The 20,378-nt window shown below is 36.3% G+C and overlaps 1 protein-coding gene across 5 annotated transcripts in view; it reads right to left on the bottom strand.

Annotated features, from left to right (window-relative positions):
• The window catches only part of HYCC1 (hyccin PI4KA lipid kinase complex subunit 1), a 92,928-nt gene that overhangs the window by 36,142 nt on the left and 36,408 nt on the right, over positions 1-20,378 (bottom strand). For 4 of the 5 annotated variants that reach the window (XR_009505072.1, XM_059933986.1, XM_059933985.1 and 1 more), the window contains exons 2-3: positions 10,146-10,224; positions 4,542-4,643 (exon numbers count right to left, since the gene is read on the bottom strand). Coding sequence is in view for 4 of the 5 variants with exons in the window: in XM_059933986.1 (XP_059789969.1) it covers positions 4,542-4,643; positions 10,146-10,196 (153 nt within the window). In the remaining variant the exon portion in view is untranslated. The remainder of the gene's footprint in view (positions 1-4,541; positions 4,644-10,145; positions 10,225-20,378) is intronic. The other variant, XM_059933987.1, reaches the window with a different exon arrangement.

A 20,378-nucleotide genomic window follows, 5' to 3' on the forward strand; every position in this document is an offset into this window, starting at 1 on the left:
CTTTAATAAATATTGACTAAATCAAACTGGTCTTTCCTATTGAAAAACTATCTCCTGACAGTTAAGGAACATTTTTCCACTCTCAGAATGGTCATCAGAGTGCAACAGGTGTCCACTGTGGCATGGCAAAGGCAACAGGAAACCGGAGGGTCAGAGGCAAAGTAACCCCATTCACAGATAGCAAGAAAAGTTTTTAGGGTAGGAATTTGGAAGAATGGAGAGGGGGATGGTGGAAGAAAGGCTGGTAGGGGAATGTTTAGCTTTCAGGGTGGAGTTTTAAAAATTTCTTTGTGGACCAGGGTCGATAATCTTGTATTGTGGTGTAATATCGCTCATCTCTAAATACCAGGGAAAGCTTTGATTAAATCAATTAATATAGTCTAAAAAATATTTGCAAAGTTGTGAAACTTTATGCTGAAAATTTATTCAATAGGCTGCATGAACACATAATCAATTTTAATCAAAACACTCCAAAAGGCCTTTTAAACTGGTTTAAAGTCTAAAATTAAATGGAGTTTTGGTTTATGAAAGCAGAACCAAATGAAGACAGATTCAAAAGGGATGTAGAAGTTATATATTGCAGTGAGATTAGATGAAATTATGCATATCAAACCACTAGAGGTAAATACCAGTATCTGTGCAGGATTTTACAGCTTGCAAAGTACGTTCACATATATGAACCCATTTAATTCCCACAATATTATATGGTACAATGTCATTACCCTCATGTATACTTTCTACACGAGGATATTGAGACAAAGAAGCTATCAACTAAAACCAAAAAAATCACACAGCTCACGAAAGTCAGACTGAAGCCAAGGCTTTCTAACTCCTTTATAAACATACCTGAAAAATGTCGGAAAAGAATAAAACAATACACAATGTGGGAAACACAATCAATGTTTGACTTATCTAACCTGAATATATTTGAGGCAAGCAATGGAGCATTAGAACATGCTGTATTCCTAGTGTCTTGCTTGAATTTTTGAAATATTTTCTCATGAAAACATTGTTATACTTGGTGGGTAGGTTTCATAATACTATTAAGAGAGAACTGCACCTCAAGTACATTTTGATGTGTTAAATGGCCTTTTTATGGTCTAATCATAATGTACCTTCTTTCCATTCTAAAATACAATCTGAATTCTAAAACAACTGAGTTACAAATGAACTTTTACAACAATCTATTCATAAGTAAGAAGCTGTATCTTAAGAGAGAATTTTAATGGTAAAAAATGTATCATAAAAATGCCTTTAAATGACTAAAGCAGGGATAAAAGATGGAAAAGAGCTAAGTTTGGGTAAATTCACAAGAGAATCTTCCAAACCTTTTTTGCATTGAACAATTACTGAGAATACAGGTAGGAAACAGATACAGAAAAGTTGGAGGGCACTACTCTTCAGGTGCCAGTAGCCAATGAACTGACCTCCTCTCACTCTGGGCTTGCTATGCCTAGAACACCAAAAAGATTTTATGTGGCTTCTTCAAAAAAAAACAGCTGGTTTCATAACAGACTTGAGCATTGTTAGCCTCTAATCCTATGCCTATCTTAGTCAATTAAAAGCACTGATTAAGGAAATTTCATTGTATCCATAAACTTCCTCTTTACAGTTTCTTGAGCCTGCCACACACACCACACCTGCCTCAGGGCGTTTGCACTTACTATTCCCTCTCTGGAAAGCTCTTGCCCCAGTTTTATTTTCTTCCTCTAATTCATTCAGACCTTAATTCAACCATCACCTCCACAGTCCCAACACATACTTCCCCTACTCTGCTTTATTTATCGTCACAGTTTTATCACTGACATTTTATTATACATTTAGGTATTTGTTTAATGTTTCTTTCACCTACCAGAATACAAGTTCTAATCTATAAGATAAAGAATTTGTTCTATTTTGTTCACTGCTACATTTCTAAGTGATTTCTGGCACACTATATGTGTTCAATAAATATTTATTAAATGAATTTAACTAAACAATGAAAAAGTACTACTTGTAAAATCCGAATACCAAATTTCCCAGACTTCAAATAACAGCAGAATCAACGTTCCAAATTTCAAAAATGCCAAAAGACAATGATGTCAACTTTTCGGGAATATCTCCACTTTAAGACACAAAATGTTCTAAAGAGCAAAAGGAAGGTTATGATGTTAAAGTAGACACTGCTATATTTTAGAAGCACTTCTAAGTACATTTTTAAAGACTGAGTTGTCTTTTCAAGAATACAGAATACACACTGTCTTTACCACATTCATCAGGCTAAAAACATAGAACAAACTTACATGCAAAACCTCCTAAACCAGTGCTTCTGAAAGTGTGGTCCATGGACTGAAGACCATCTACAAACTATTACCAGTCCTCAACTATATAAATACAGAAATTGAGAGGAAATATTTTAAAACTTTTATAGCAACTTGATATGGCTGCAATAACCAAGAGGGTGATCAGCAGACTTATTGAACAGAGTATGGATCAGTTAGGGGTTATCAAATTTATGTGGTACCTCGCATGTGGTGTGAGTTGCATCCTTGTCATGCACATTAGGTACACATATTGGTCTGTGAGAGATTGGAAAAAAATTTTAAACTGGTACTTCACCACAAATAGTTTGAGATATACTGCTCTGAGCCATTAGAGCTCACTGTCATCTGAATGAAAGAAATGCTATGAACCAAAGTAGCCTATCAGAAATTTACCTCTATCCAAAGCAGCCTGGTTAAAACACACTGCATTAGAGACATAATTTTTAAGTCTTTCAAAATACTGAGCAGTAAATGATAAACAAGACTTAATTTGTTTAAAAAAAATACTAAAGCACACAGCTATACTTGCTCCATTTGGTAAAATAATTCTCAAATAAACATGGAAAACTGTAAAACAGCTTCTACCCAAATACTTCAAAAACTAAAACCCTTCAAGAAAACAAACTACTATACAAATTAAGAAGCTTTGGGAAGGAGGAAGGGACAAGCAAAATATGATTGTTCTATTTAGTTATTCCAGTTAAAGTTTTTGTCTTGTCAATATAATCCCTAATCTTTTTTTCAGCACCTAAAATTCATAATCTTTATAATCTTCTTTATGGAATAATCAGTAGAAGCTGGGTTATTCTAGACCCCCTCCAAAAGAGGTTACCTACTCAAATAACAAAAGACTCTAGTTTTGATAGTTTCATCCCAAAGGCATATAGGTCCACATAGGACTAGACGCCAGGCTGTAAGTTGTTTTACCCCTAGATAATAGGATTAGTGGTCTTAGAGCCTATTGTTTCACCTACCAAACTCAAGTATAAAAAGAATGTATACCTCATACTCCTCCTCTCTACTCCACCTCTTTCCATTCCCACTGACACTGCCCTAGTTCAGGTTCTCAACAGCCCTCCTACACTGTTGTCATAGCCTCCTAGTCTTCTTGCTTTCATTTTTTCCATTCTCCAATCTGTCCTCCACATAGCCACCTTCCTAAAACAATAATCTGGTCAAGTCATCAGTGGGGGGGGGGGGGAGTCTAAACTGCTTATGATGGAACTCTAGGCCTGCCATGGTTACAACCTAAACCTATCTTTCCAGCTTCAGTTCCCAACAGTCTTTCATCTCTTGTTAACTACTGCATTAGCCTATTTGCTTTTATCTGAATGCCATGCCTTTTGATTTTCCTCACTATTTCCAATCCTTACCTATTATATTTCTACTATGAATGGTGGGATTTATAAGCACCAGAATCTGGAGCATAGATCATTTTGTCACCTTCAAACTAAATTTGCTATCTAAAAAAGAAAAGGAAATGCGGGGTGGGGTGGAGGGGCGGGCAGAGAAAAGAAGAAAGGACTGGGAAAAACACCAGCAGGACCAAACTACTTGCTACTCCTCAAATTCCTCACATTTTCTCAGGCCTCCATATACTATCCCTACAGCTTGGAATGTCCTTTTACTTTCCACACCTGGAAAACATGTGCAAATCCATCTAGACTCAGTTAGGCATTACCTTGAAAGCATGTATTTACATATTTCCTCCCTTTCCTCTTACGGGATAAAGACCATGTGCTATTATTCATCTTTGATTTTCTGTTGCCTAGAACTGTAGCTGGCTCATAATGGGCACACAAATATTTGCTGAATGAATGAATGAATGCAGTGACCCAGACTTTCCAAGGCTATCTCCAGCAAGACAGATAGATATATAGATAGGTAGACAGACAGATACCTACATACGTAATACATAGGTAGATGAGCAGGAACATGTTCAGAGGTGGCTTTGGAATATGGTAACAATTCTATTTCTTGGCCTGGGTGATGGTACACTGGAGCTCATTTTATTATAATTTTTTTTATTCTGCCATTTTTCTGCACATAAAGTATTCTCCTCTTATCCCTCTATCCACTTCTCAAAAGTAATCAGCTAAACACTCCAGAATATATATTACAATTCTTTAAACTATACTTTTCTTACCCTTTTTAATATATGTGTTATTTTTCACAGTAACAAATTAAAAAATCAATCAAATGAATACTACTAGCACAATAAACTGTTCGAGTACTTACCTCACTTTGTGGCTCCTGGATAACTTTATAGAGAGATGAAACTAAAGAACTCTTGTCTTTCAAATTTGTAGCATAATTTGGTAAAGATGTTTCTGGTAGTGTCTAAACAAATTTTAAAAAATACATTTTATTTTTATGAAATGTCCAGAATAGACAAATCCAAATACAGAAAGCAGATTAGTTGTTGCCAGAGATTGGGGGACGGGGAATTGGGAGAAGGAAGAATTGGGAGTGACTAACGAGGTATGGAGTTTCTTTTGGAGGTGATGGAAATGTCCTAGGATTAGATGCTTGTGTTAGTGGCACAACATTGTGAAACCACTAAAAACCACTGTATTTTCACCTTAAAATAGTGAATTTTTCATTATGTGAATTATATCTCAACAAAAAAATTGTAAAAATAAAATAAAAGATATATTTAAACCTCAACATCAACAGGGACATAAATTAACATCAACACTTCATCTTTGATCACAGTTTGGGGTTAGAAATAAGAATACAAATCATTTGTAAAGCCAGAGATACATTTTTTTGTGTCATTATACAGGTTACCAATCTTATTAGCAGTATTTTATCCTGTTTCTTAATAAACATGTTATATAAGGATCTAATGTTTCAAACCTTAAAGCCACAGATCATCTATCAAAGTAACTCCTGAGTTACATGTTGTGACTGTTAAGTAAGACTGTTCTACTTTACAGAATTGGGGGGAAATTTTTTACTCTCAGAACTGGAGAAAAAGACAGCCACACTACCAACAAACTAGTGTTCTTAATGCCATTTAAAATATCAGCAACTAATCACAGAGCCACCCTTTCAGAAAGGACACTATGACCAGAGAGGAATGGGAAGAGATAAAACTCCAGTAGTAAGTCAGACGGTTTAGGATAAAAGTAGTAGGGAAATCTGAAGAAAAACAAAAAACAAAAACCCACTTCATTATAACAAACGATAAAAACCTATCCTTCTAGAGTATACACCTTCCTTAACAACTTCTGTCTCCCAAGTCATTATTTTTTCCTATGAAAATTATTTCTATCAATCAACCAATTAATCAACAATGTTAATCCTGCAGTAGATATAATATCTCAAGATATTGCTAACAGTCATTCCAAGATATACACTATTTCTCACATGTCCCACATCCTAGTATTTCGTGATTTAAAATGGGTTATGGTTAGTGTATATAGGTGTGTGTGTGCATAAATAGACATAGAAAATTAAACAGCATTAATTTTTATAATAAGGACATTTGGTTCATTTTTACCCTACTGTGAACTCCTTGAGGGCAAGAATTATCTTATCTTTCCATCCACAGCATTCAGCACAAAGCCTCGTACTCAAATCTTTGAAGACATTTATATAGATGAACAAAATAAGAAATAAATACTGTCACTGTTTACTCTTCAGTAGATTCTTTAAAAATAGGTCACATTTCACCTTAGGATATATAAGTGAATAGCTTCTTTTTTTAATTTATTAAGATAGTTTTGTTTACCAGAATGGTAAGTAAATGTGAACTATCTGGGAACCTTCCACAATTCTTCCAGGGCGGGGCGGGGGGTGGGGGAAGCGGGGAGTTTCACTGCAGCTGCTTACACAAAGAGGAGATTAGGGCTTTCTTCAGTATTTCAAAAGCATGTAGCAAAAAATTTCCAGGCAACATTCCATTTCCGTTATTTGATCAAGAGTAACCTAATATTGGTGGAACTTATATAAAAGGGAATAATAGTCAAATAAACAACAGATTTCCAATCACCTGAATGATAACGAACCTAAGTATACATGTAAAACACATTAATATGTGTGTGTATGTGCACACGTGCACATGCGTGTCTAAACATAAAATTTTAAACCAACTGAATTGAAAAATAAATCTCAAAAAATGATTAGTGAATAGAAAGATTATTACATACACTATCTAGGCTAAAACTGGAAGAGTCATTAAAAATGTGAACTACTGGGACTTCCCTGGTGGTCCAGTGGCTAAGACTCCACGCTTCCAATGCAGGAGGCCTGGGTTCGATCCCTGGTCAGGGACCTAGGATCCCACATGCTGCGTCATGTGCCCAAAAAATAAAAATAAAAAAGTTAAAAACAAAAAAAATGTGAACTACAATTTTCAGTTTATGTATCAATTAACCCTCATGAGGTAAAATATTTTTTGTGAAACCGCCAAAAGCAAAAGGACAGCTCTTTTCTGAAAAGACAAGTTCTAGAAAATATCCTGGGCCTAGGCTACTACTGCTAAATGAGAGGAAGGATCTCCTAAAAATTAGTGTAGTGGACTATTGTATTTTATCACAATTCTGTCATTATTTCATTTTGTGAATGTGGGAAAAGTTACTTTTGTCTATAGAAGGAGAGAAAATACAATTGCTGTGTTTATGAACAGTGCTTTGAAAACCTTAAGATCTAAAAGAGCCTATGGATTTAAATACCATGACAGCAAACCTTTAAATTTTCTTACACTGTACTAGTTCAAAGGTACTGGCCTTCTTAAATACCAGCTAAGCTTTCTCACTTTTCAGAAGGCAGAACTGGAGACAAAAGAAGTTATAATGGGAAATTATGGTAGGAAGTTAGTCTTGGCAAAATTTGAAGAAGACAGATGCTTCATACTAAAGTATCATTTGGCAGATGGCTTTTATAAAATGTAAGGAAGTGATATGGGTTGGGTGGAAGAGAATTAATGAAGATGGACAGATGGGTGGAGAACCAATAAATAAAACAACTCAGACCAACAACATTACACATAAGACTAGATTTTGAGTCACATATTGTGATTCAGTGACTACCAGAAAATCAAAAATCTGGCAGATAAATCTACGTATAACATTAAGAAAAACACAATACAATCTGAAAGATAATATTTTACAAATAAATATTTGAAAAGACAGAGATTGAACTAACTATTCATGAAACCTTAAAATAATGAAGTCTGAGTCTAATTCTCTTTGTTGGTATACTAAGAGAATATTAATGAGGGCCCATAGCTAGAGTAAATACTAGTTTTTCAAAAGGCAAAAAAGAAAAAAGAAAAAAAAATTGCACAAAGCAAACTGCATTGTCTTTGTGCATTTGAGAGAATGTAGAGTGAGGTTATGAGGTTGGGAGTTCAGACTGTACCCATGGAACAGTGCAGAGCTAAAAACATCTTCACAGACCACCTATTTCAGTTTTTCTGGTGAGGATACTGAGACCCAAAGAAGTTATGTGATTTGTCCAACATCATAAAACCACCTAGAGGAACAATTATGATTAGACCAAAGGGTGTCTGACTTCTCAGCCCCATGTACTCTGTACCACTTACTTTATTAATCATGATGACCTTGGCCTTATTAGCACCACAGTTATTAGATTAAACAACCAAGCAGAGGCATAGATAGATAGATAGATAGATAGATAGATAGATAGATAGATAGATAGATAGACAGATGATCCCTAAACTTTATTTCTTAAATATTTTCACCAAAATATACAATTAACATCACAAATCATTTCAAAAAACAAGATATTCAATTTTAAAAGTATACTTGGGAGATTTGTTCTCATGCACTTTCCTATCTTCTGTCACTTTTACTATGCTGCTGATTTTGTCTGGTAACCTTAATCTCTTCATCAAACATAAAACAGAGCTGAATTCAACACACATTAACACAATTCAAAATAGTTTTTAGAAATGCCTACCAAATTAACCAAGGAATAGGAAATATCTTCCCTTATACTTGACAATAATTTAAATCATTTGTTATGTCAAATTGATTGAAAATTGGGTAAATTTAATTTTGGCGGGTTAGGGTAAAGTTAAATAACTTTTTATTTCATGGGGCCCAGGATTTTACTCCCCTCCTCTCAAGGAAAAGTTTCCTTCCCAGGAAGGGAAGGAAATAAACAAAAAGATGGGAAGGGAAGAGAATTAGTCATGATTTTCAGTTATTTGCCTTAATAGTTGATCCTCCCCTAAGCCCCACATCCTTTATCGAGCCCTCTTGACACAACTCCCATAGTAAAGAATGGCTAACTGGCTCTATTTGCTTTTGCAAATTTTACTTCATCATTAATATAAGAATGCCCTAGAAGTGGTATTCAACTGTTAAACTTGACAATTTTAATCAACTTGCCAAAAAAAAAAAAAAATCATGGTAATGAACCATATTAAGCACTCTTGAAGCAGGAAAAAAGCTTAAAAACACAAAGACAACATATGTAGGAAAAAAAGGCACACACCAGATTTAATCAAACTATTAAAATATGTATGCTATATACAGTGCCCTTTTATAAGTGCATGTATAACTACATCACTTTATGATGAGTTAGGGGATCCACAGAAAGATATTCAATTCATGACTATAAAAGCTGAGAAAATGAAAACCTTTGTCATTCATCAGGATGAGATAATGACGGGTAAGGCCAGCTACAAAATTAACAGGAAACATTGCTTCTCTCAAGGACATACTGCAGCTAAAAAGTGTCATAACAACCTCCATTTTTGAATTACTGTATTCTTACTCAGTGAGAAGCCTTGTAATCTAAAATCACAGATATCAAGAACTTTGTCATTTAAACATATATAGGTAAGAATGAAACATCCCACTCTTGGCGGGAGGATCTAAGTCACCTAGACACAGAGAAGCAGGCTTCAGATAAGGGGTTTCTGAACCCAACATTCCACAAAGATGTTAACTTTGTAGTTCCCAAGACAACGTGACCCTGGGTCCACTTCACAGTCCAGGCCAGATTTTAACCCCATTACACATAGCTCTGCTTTGTTTTGAGTCTATCAAAATACTGTTTAATTTAAATTTCACCTCAACTCCACCTTTCCTGAAAATCCTGTAACAATTTTATTTTTTCCTTTGTTTGGTGAGATGCCTACAGGGTACCTATTGTATAGTGTCCCTCACTGAAACAAGCCAATAAGTCTGACTTCTGTCCGAGGCCTTGGGCTAACTTGGCTGGACAAAAAATGACAATTTCAGCCCAAACCCTTCCTTCCTGTGGTTCATGATCAGGAAGCTCACATAATTATGTGTAACAGCAGGACCCAGAGGACAAAAAGAAGTTAGTTAACTGGTTAAAGGAACACTATTTTAACTATCATAAAGAAGAGTTCATGAGACAAGAAAACAGAGTTACATTTTTCTTCATCAAGTAACCAAAATTTATAAACCACTTATACAGGCACTGGGTTAGCCAACCAGAGAAAGATGTACTGATAGAAAGTTGGGCAAATATCTTCCCATCTTCTCCTTATCGTTTATCTGCCCACTCCCAGTGCCCCCCAAATTGGGAGAAACATTTCAACAGTGAATCTTTCATGGTGGTTGGAGAGAGTGACATCAACTTTGAGACTTTAACTATTCTTTGTGGTGCTGCCATAAAAGGGAGAAAACAAACTAAACTACTTGTTGAAAACAGGAGTCAATTTCCTAGGAAAGATTACTATGTGTAAATAATTCCCTAATAAGAGTTTTTGGAAAATTCTTTTGCTTCCACAGATATTTAGCTTTTTAGTCATTAAAAAAAAAAAGTCACTGGAATTTAAACCCCAGACACAACTTCTTTGGAATATAACTATTATATTAAAACAGTAAATATTACCTTAAACTCTGACAACCATTCCTCCACAACCCCTTTCTCTGAAGTGAACATCTTTCCACATCTGTTCTAAACCTTCAACCTGAAAATTAACATAGAAAAATGTTAAAATTTTGAATATATTTTCTTTATAGTCAGATTACCAAGAATAGAAGTAATCCTATAAAATTTAGCTACTTTGTTACTTGTGAAACTAAAGCAGTTTCAAACATAAATTACTGGGTTCATTTCAAAACCAATGTGCACAAACAAGCATTAAAATGCAAGAATTTTGACAAAAGTATAAATATCATAACATGATGAAATTGGCTCTGCAATTTTTCATTTAGCTTTTAGTAATACCAGCTGCAAAACATACTGGACTTTTTTCCCTAGTTTCAATTAAATAATTCCAAATAGATAATGCATCTTAAGAAAACTGCAGAGGGACTTCCCTCGTGGCGCAGTGGTTAAGAATCTGCTTGCCAATGCAGGGGACACGGGTTCCATCCCTGGTCCAGGAAGATCCCACATGCCGCGGAGCGACTAAGCCCGTGTGCCACAACTACCGCGTGCTCCAACTACTGAAGCCCCCACGGCTAGAGCTCCTGCTCCGCAATGAGAGAAGCCACCGCAATGAGAAGCCTGCACACCGCAATGAAGAGTAGCCCCCACTCGCCGCAACCAGAGAAAGCCTGCACACAGCAGCGAAGACCCAACACAGCCAAAAATAAATAAATTAATACATAAATTTAAAAAAAAAAAAACTGCAGAAAACATTTTAAAACTGTGAAAATATAAAAAGACATGCATCCAAAACTAACTTTATAGAAAGCATTAATTTAATTTGTTTATATTTCAGTTCTTTACTACAGTAACAATCTATCTAGGTTAAGCCACTTGGTTCCCTGAAAGCTTAATATTCATAAAACAAAGTAAAAGTGGTAATATCCAAGATAATGACCTTAGTCTTAACAATAGATATTCATAAGATTGGAATTTACTTAAGTATAAATAAGAAAAAAGGAAGCTAAAGGAAATGCAAAACAAATTTATCTCAAGCAAAACTTTTGTCAAAGTACAATGTAGTTTTCTTCACCCATCCACCTATAGGAGAATGAACTTAAAAACTGTTTCTTGAGGGGAAACTTTATTAGCTCTAGCTGAATTTCCTAACCTCCTAAGTCAGGCACAAACCCTGCATTATCCTTCTTAATTTTAATCAGCATTATCATGTAGTAGAAACCAGGACAGAATTGACAGAAACTGAATCCTGATTCTATTCTTATTTATAGTATAACCTTGGGCAGGTTATTTGCCTTACTTTTTTCATTCACGAAATAGGGATAACCACAGTACCTACTTTCAATGGATTATTGTGAGGATTAAATGGAAAAATGTAAATAAAATCACTTATTACAGTACCTTGCAATAAAAGTGTTATTACTGTGCAATATTATTATCGAAGAATATCAACTTGTATAGCCTCTGCTCGGCTGTCTATCCAAGTATACAGATACTTCTTAATGAACAACACAGGTTCTTACAAAGAATACATTCTAATGTTTCTGTTGTCTAATTTCCATTAAAAAAATGGTTAAGAAAAATATATATATTCATTAATTCATTTATTCATACATGAAGAATTACTCGAGAGATATGCATTTTATTTTTTCAGGATAAAAAATAGCCCTTTTTTATTCTAAATTTTATCCTTGGATCAAGCCAGACAATTAGAAAACCACATATTTGTACCATATTATTGATTTTATAGAACTGTCCATTCAAATAAACTGGGCTTTGGAATTATGCCCAAAATGTTACTGAAAACCCTGTTAGATCACGTTCTTCCCTTTAAAATCCAAAGGAGAAAAATCACATCTTCATTTTTCAATACCAGGAAAAACTCTCCTTTAGAGTAAGTGGTTTACTTTTTCTTTTTTTTTTTTAAATTGTAGTAGCTGATTTTTGTTAATTTATTTATTTTTATTTTTATTTTTGGCTGCGTTGGGTCTTCGTTGCTGTGCACGGGCTTTCTCTAGTTGCGGTAAGCAGGGGCTGCTCTCGTTGCAGTGTGCGGGCTTGTCATGGCGGTGGCTTCTCTTGTTGCGGAGCACGGTCTCTAGGCGCACAGGTTTCAGTAGTTGTGGCACGTGGGCTCTGTAGTTGTGGCTCGCGGGCTCTAGAGCACAGGCTCAGTAGTTGTGGCGCACGGGCTCAGTTGCTCTGCGGCATGTGGGATCTTCCTGGACCAGGGCTCAAACCCGTGTCCCCTGCATTGGCAGGTGGATTCTTAACCACTGTGCCACCAGGGAAGTCCTGGTTTGCTTTTATATTATGGATACTGTGAATCTCATTACAGATTCTCTTTGCTTTGATTTTAATAAAATGGGAGTCAAAGTTTCTGCCCTAACTCTGTAAGCAGGCCAAGATTAATTTTATTTATCATTTTATATTATACACTTACCTTTATTTTCTTTCTACCTATTTTTATCCTGTTATACATGTTTGTTTGTTTGAAGCAAAATGAAGCAAGGTAAATATAAATGCACATGAGTTTTCTTTTGTATTTATCCACTGTTTATCTAGTAAATTAGGACAGAAAGCAATCACAACTAGAACGACACTACATCAAGTTACACAGAATTGGGGAGGTAAAATTTTTACAAAAATTCAAAATAATTCTCTAGTTAAAATTAATTTTTAAAAGGTTAAAAGGAATCAAGAGGCATATGCAAATGGATCAAGAATAGTCAAAGCAATCTTGAAGAACAACAGAGTTGGAGGACTTGGATTTCTAAATATCAAGGCTTACTATAAAACTTACCAAAACCATAGTAATTAAGCCAGTGTGGTATTACTATAAAGTATTATCATATTATCATCATATTATTACCAAAAAAGAAAATGGAACAGTTTAGAGTGACCAGAAACAGACCTACACATACATGATCACCTGATTTATTACCGAAGTGACACTGTAATTCAGTAGGGAAAGGGTAGTCTTTATAAAAAAATGGAACTAGGTCAACTGGACAGCTACATGGGGTACGGGGTGGGGAGAGAACCATAACCTATAGCTCATGCCATATGGAAAAGTCAGTTGCAGCTGGATCACAGATCTAATTTTAAAAAGTAAAACAAAAATTTTAGGAGAAAACATAAGAGAATACTTTCATAACCTTGAGATAGGCAAACAATTTTTAAATAAGAGGCACAAAAGCACTAATCATAAAGGGGTTTTTATAAATTGGATTCATTAAAAGTAAGAACTTCTGTCTGCCAACAAATGAATGGATAAGAAAATGTGATACACATACACACAAACACACACACAATGGAATATTATTCAGCCTTAAAAAGAAGAAAATCCTGCCATTTGCAACAAGATAGATGAACCTGGGGGACCTTACGCTCAGTTAAATAAGCCAGACAAAAAACACAAACACTGCAAGATCTCACTTGTACGTGGAATCTAAAAAAGTCAAACTCGTGGTAACAGAGAGTAAAATGGTGGTTTCCAGGGGGGTGGTGGAAATGGGGAGATGTTGGCCAAAGGGTACAAACTTTCAGTTATAAGATGAATAAGTTCTGGTAACCTAATGTGCAGCATGGTAACCATAGTTAGTAATAATGTATCCTTGAAATTTGCTAACAGAGCAGATCTTAAGTGTTCTCACCACACGCACACACAAAAAAATGGTAACTACATGAGGTGATAGACTTGTTAATTAGCTTGATTGCCGTATATCAAAACATCACGTACACCTTAAATGTATATAATTTTTATTTGCCAATGATACCTCAATAAAGCTGGGGGTGGGGGGGAAGAGAAGAACTTCTATTCATCAAAAGATACTACTGTGAGAATGAAAAGGCAAAACCAGAGATTGGGAGAAGATACTTACAATTGACATACCTGACTAAAGTCCCATATCCAGAACATATAAAGAACTCATAAATTATTACGAAAAAGGCAGAAAATTCAATAGGAAAAGCAAGCATGTCACTTATCCAAATGGAAACTTAATATAAAAGGTGCTTAAATTTGTTAGTCATCAGGGAAATATCACACACAAACACACACACACACACACACACACACACACACACACGCACGCACTTACAAGTATGGATAGAATGAAAGAGATAGTACCAAGTGCTGAAAAAGATATGAAGCAACCAGAATATTTATACACAGCTAGCATGGATGTAAATTAGTACAGTATCTCGGAAAACACTTTGGCAATATCCTCTAGTTGAACGCACACATACTCTATAACAACTCCACACATAAAAATATACCTTACAAGGACTTCCCTGGTGGCCCGGTGGTTAAGAACCCATCTGCCAATGTAGGGGACACAGGTTCGAGCCCTGGTCCAGGAAGATCCCACATGCCAAGGAGCAATAAGCCCGTGTGCCACAACTACTGAGCCTGTGCTCTAAAGCCCGTGAGCCACAACTACAGAGCCCACGTGCTACAACTACTGAAGCCCGTGAGCCTAGAGCCCGTGCTCCGCAACAAAGAGAAGCCACTGCAACGAAAAGTAGCCCCGACTTGCTGCAACTAGAGAAAACCCACACGCAGCAACGAAGACCCAACACAGCAGAAAATAAATTAATTCATTTTAAATAAATATATATATATATATATATATATATATATATATATATATATATATACCTTACAGAAATGTAAATATATGTCTCTGAAAGATATGTTCAGGAACATTCACAGCAGCAGTTTTTGTAAACAGTCAAAAACTAGAAAGAGACCAAGTGTCCATCAAGAGTAGGATGGATAAATTATAGTATATCATACATGGAGTTCTACACGACGACAATAAGCAAACTATAACTACATCAATGTCACAATATTGGGAAAAGGAAGGCAAACAAGAGCACTGCTATGCAATTGCATTTATATAAACTTCCAGAACAGGCAAAATTAATCAATTTTGTTAAAAATCAGAAGAGTGGTTGCTCTTGAGGCAGTTAATTCTTGGGTTCTGGTAATATTCTGTTTCTTGATCTAAGTGCTGGTTACACAGGTGTGTTCATTTAGTGAAAATTCATCAAGCTGAACACTTATGTTTTGTGCAGTTTTCTGTATATATATTATACATTAGTAACACCAGACAGCTCCAGGCCTCTTATCGTTCACTTGATAGAGATCAAATGGGAGCCCTCAATTGCATAACTGAGTTCACATGAATACTCAGTAAAATTGTCCCTCTCCATACTTCTTTGCCTTCCTCTGCAGAGCTCAAAAGGGAGACCTCAAAACAGCTCCCCCCAGACACTTTCACAGCCTCGCCACCACTACCTGCCTCCACCAGGACTAAAGTCATTTTCCCTTCCCCCCTGTTGATGTCAGGAACCACAAGAAACTACAGCTCCCAGGTTACACTCAGCCCTTGCACACTGATCTTCGTAACTCTTTGTGGGCCCTCTATTTTACCTTCATCTCCTATTCCACCCTAATTCTGGAAGGAGGTTCTCTTTCACTGTGCCTTCCGGAATTGACAATCTGTTACCAGCAAAATCCTCTATATCTTCACCAGTTCTCTCACTGTCACTTTCTTCTTGTTCTAACAAGAAGCCTGGCTCTCCTCTGAAGACACTGCTTTCCCTGCAATCTTCTCAAAGAGGACTGCTTTTCCTCTCATAGCCCTGGAAGAAACCACTGGCCCTAGAGGTAATATTACCATTTCAGATCATTCTCCCTCTCTCCCCTCGAACCATCCACCCAACGCTGTTCCGAAACTCAAAGCTGTCATCTATCATTCAATCCCTCCCTTTTGTTTCTAGATGATTTTAGCTCTGGCTCACTGTCATGCTTTGAAACTACTCTGCCTTCTCACTCCCTGAACTCTTAATTCCTAAAAATCTCCTACAACAATACTGTCTTCTTCCCTGCCTCAGGAACTCAATCCTATGATCATAAACTAGACCAAACATTTATACTTTTAAATATTGAGCCAACCTGAAAGAACACCCAGTGGTCAAAGTTGGAACAATTTGAGCAACAGAACAAATAACGTAGTAGTGAATTATTACCCAACGTATAAAATAAATATACATGAGTCCATATTGATATAAATAAATGACTAAATAAATAAATAAATATTAGAGAATAAGAGACAAATCTTTTTTTCAGAAGAATTCCAAATAATATATATAGGTATTTTCCCCTCTAGGAGGAGTTTAGTCTCTGCCTCCCCAGTGAGAATGGGCTGGACATAGTGATTTCCTTCCAAAGAAGAGAGTATGGAAAGAGGAAAACAGTAACTTTATAGTGGAGAAATCTGATAAAAACTGCCTTGATCAAGGTTAACATCATCCATGATGTCATGTGAATATCATGTACCCTTGATATGATGAGAAGGGCACCTTACCTCTAAAAAGCCATAAACCCAGTATAATCATGATACAAACATTAGAAGAAACTCAATTTGAGGGATGTTTTACAAAATATCTGACCTATATTCCTCAAAACTAAAAAGTCATGAAAAATAAAAAATGCTGAGACTCACAGACCAGAGAGACTAAGGTGACATAACAACTACATGCAATATGGTCTCCTGGATTGGATCCTAGAAAAGAAAAGAGAGAGTAATAAAAAAAAAAAAAAAGTCTGAAATTTAGTTAATAGTAAAGTAATAGTAATGACAAATGTACAATGGCAATATAAGATGACATTAGGAGAAACTGAAACTGGGTTTGGGGTATAGAGGAATTCTCTGTACTATCTTTGAAACTTTTCTATAAATCTAAAATTGTTTAAAACATTATTGAGGCTCTGATGTATTTCTGTTCTAGGATCCAATCCAATTGACATTTACTGTATTCAAAAACAAAACAAAATTTAAAAGCACAAGAACACATGAGCACATATTTCATTAGTCATCACTTATCATGTAGCCACTGTCTACTCATAAATGGGAGTGAAAAAGACAAAAGTCCAAGTATTATTATGAAAATAGTTTTGAGCTTGCAGACACCATGAAAGGGTCTTCAGGACCCCGAGAGGTCTCAAGATGATACTTGGAGAACCATTACCCTAGCCCTTGTCATTACCCACTCTGATCGCTCCTCTTATCTTTTCGGCACACACTTTTATGTACTCAGACCCCAAAACGTTTTGACCATACCTGAATCTAATGTCACCTTCCAACCTTCTCCTTTCTCTCCTTACCCATTACAAATTCTTTAGTCAATTATAATCACCATTTTGAATATGCTCCCTCAACTCCTTTGCTCTTACTAGTTTTACTCCTTTAGCAAAAATATAATTTTGGTAAAATCCAACTCTCCACCTAGTCCATGTGAGCACCCATGCAGCTGAACAAGGTGGAGAGAACAACTAAAACAACACCTGAAGCTTATGACCAAGAACCTGACTCGAGCTCTTACTGCTGCCTGGCAATCATGCAGTGTCCTCCTCCCCACAGCCCATTCACTTTGCTACTGTCCCATTTAATTGTTTCGTGCATTCTACCTGATCCTCAAAACCCCAAAACCATCTCCCCATTCCTACTCTCAGCTGATGATTTTAATTCCTACTTCACTGACCAATCAGAAGAGAACTTCCACAAACCTCCAAATGTCTACCAATCTTAAAGCATCTGTATCTTTATACTCCATCTCCCCTTCTGTTAACTATAAATGAACTGTCCATGATCCTATCTGCGGCCAATCCTTTGAATTACACACCACAACCATCCTTTCTTGTCTACCTAAAGAAATTGCTCCAACGAGTCTCCTTCTCTCCCTAATTAAATTTCTCCCTCTCTACTAGCTCACTCCCCCTAAAAAACTCTCAACCTTATTTCCTCTTCAGCTATTTTCACATTTCTCTGCTTCTGTTTTATACTCAAACTTCTCAAAAGAGTTGTATGCTTGTTTTTAATTCCTACCTCCCCTCACAACATTTTTTTTTTAGTTTTTAGAAATCAACTTTGAGGTATAATTTATACACAATAAAATGTACACATTTTAAGTGTACAGTTCTATGCATACATCCTTTCCTGTCAATCCTTCAACCCCCTATCCCAGCCAACTACTGATTTGATTTCTACCACTATAGATTACTTCAGTCTGTTCAAGAACTTCATATAAATGGAATCATACATTATGTATACTTGCGTCTGGCTTCATTTTCTCAGCATAATGTTTCTGAGATTTATTCATGCTGTTGAGTATAGCAATAGTTTATTCTTTTTTTATTGTATGAATATACCACAATATGTTTACCTATTCACCTGTTGATGGGCACATGGATTACTTCCAGTTTGGAGCTATCATGAACCAAGCTGCTATAAATATTCATGTGGCAGACTATATTGTCTGAGGATGACCACAACATAGTCTTCTTACAAGATGACTTGGACACACCTTTCTTCAAGAAGTAGAATCAATGTAACCTCTCCCTGAATCTAGGCAAGCTTGTTACTATGGCTAGATCATATAAGGTGATATAGCTTCTACCTGATTTTCTGTGGGACCATCATTCTTGGAACCTATCCACTGTATTACGAAAATGCCCAAAGAGTAATATGGGAAGACCACATGTAGGTGTTCTCCAGTGACAATCCTACTGAGTCCCAGTTAACAGTCAGTATCAACCATCAGACTTGGGAGTGAGGGAGTCTTCAGATAATTCTAGCCCCCAGCTGTCAGATTACCCCTAGCCTTTGAACCTTCTCAGCTGAGGCCACAGACATTGTGAAAGAGAGAAAAGTCATCTTCATGTGCCTTTTCTGAAATCCTGACCTACAGAATCCAAGAGCATAATAAAATGACTTTAATTTACACTATTAAATTTGGGATGGTTATGCAGCAACAGTAACTGGAACGATTTGTATACAAACCTTTTTATTTACCTTGGTAAAACACCTAGGAGTAGAGTTACTAAGTCATATAATAACTACATATTTTAACTTTATACACACACACACATGCACACACACAACAACAGCAGCCAAACTGTTTCCAAAATGGCTACACTATTTTACATTTCCAGCAACAATTTATAAGATTTTCAGTTCCTCTAACCCTCATCAACATCTGTTTGATATTAACACCTTTAAAACTTTTAGTCATTCTAGGGACTTCTCTGGTGGCGCAGTGGTTAAGAATCCACCTGCCAATGAAGGGGACATAGGTGTGAGCCCTGGTCCGGGAAGATCCCACATGCTGTGGAGCAACTAAGCCCGTGCGCCACAGCTACTGAGCCTGTGCTCTAGAGCCCGCGAGCCACAACTACTGAAGCCTGCACACGAGAGCACGAGCTCCGCAACAAGAGAAGCCACCGCAATGAGAAGCCCGCGCACCACAACGAAGAGTAGCCCCCGTTCACCGCAACTAGAGAAAGCCCACGTGCAGCAATGAGGACCCAGCGCAGCCAAAAAATATATTAATTAATTAATTAATTAAAATTTTAGCCATTCTAGTGGGTATATACTGGCATTTCATCATTTCAATTTACATTTCTATGATAACTAATGTTGAATATCTTTCCATGAACCTATTGGTCATTCATATATCTTCTTTTGTGAAGTGTTTCTACAAGTTGTTTGCCCATTTATAATCAGGTTATACGTCTTATTGAGTTTTAAGTGTTTTTAATATATTCTGGATTTATATTTGTTTTGCAAATATTTTCTCCTGGTTTGTGACGTGCCCCTTTATTTTCTTAATGGTATTTTTTTTTTAATTTTTGAATTTCATTTTTTTTTTATACAATGGGTTCTTATTAGCCATCAATTTTATACACATCAGTGTATACATGTCAATCCCAATCTCCAATTCACCACACCACCACCACCACCCCCACCCGCCGCTTTCCCCTCTTGGTGTCCATACATTTGTTCCCTACATCTGTGTCTCTATTTCTGTCCTGAAAACCGGTTCATCTGTACCATTTTTCTAGGTTCCACATAAATGCATTAATATACGATATTTGTTTTTCTCTTTCTGACTCACTTCACTCTGTATGACAGTCTCTAGATCCAACCACATCTCAACAAATGACCCAATTTCGTTCCTTTTTATGGCTGAGTAATATTCCATTGTATATATGTACCACCTCTTCTTTATCCATTCGTCTGTCAATGGGCATTTAGGTTGCTTCCATGACCTGGCTATTGTAAAGAGTGCTGCAATGAAGCTTAGGGTGCATGTGTCTTTTTGAATTATGGTTTTCTCTGGGCATATGCCCAGTAGTGGGATTGCTGGATCATATGGTAATTT

Source organism: Balaenoptera ricei, chromosome 9 (assembly GCF_028023285.1).
Source record: "Balaenoptera ricei isolate mBalRic1 chromosome 9, mBalRic1.hap2, whole genome shotgun sequence".
NCBI classification, from domain to species: Eukaryota; Metazoa; Chordata; class Mammalia; order Artiodactyla; family Balaenopteridae; genus Balaenoptera; species Balaenoptera ricei.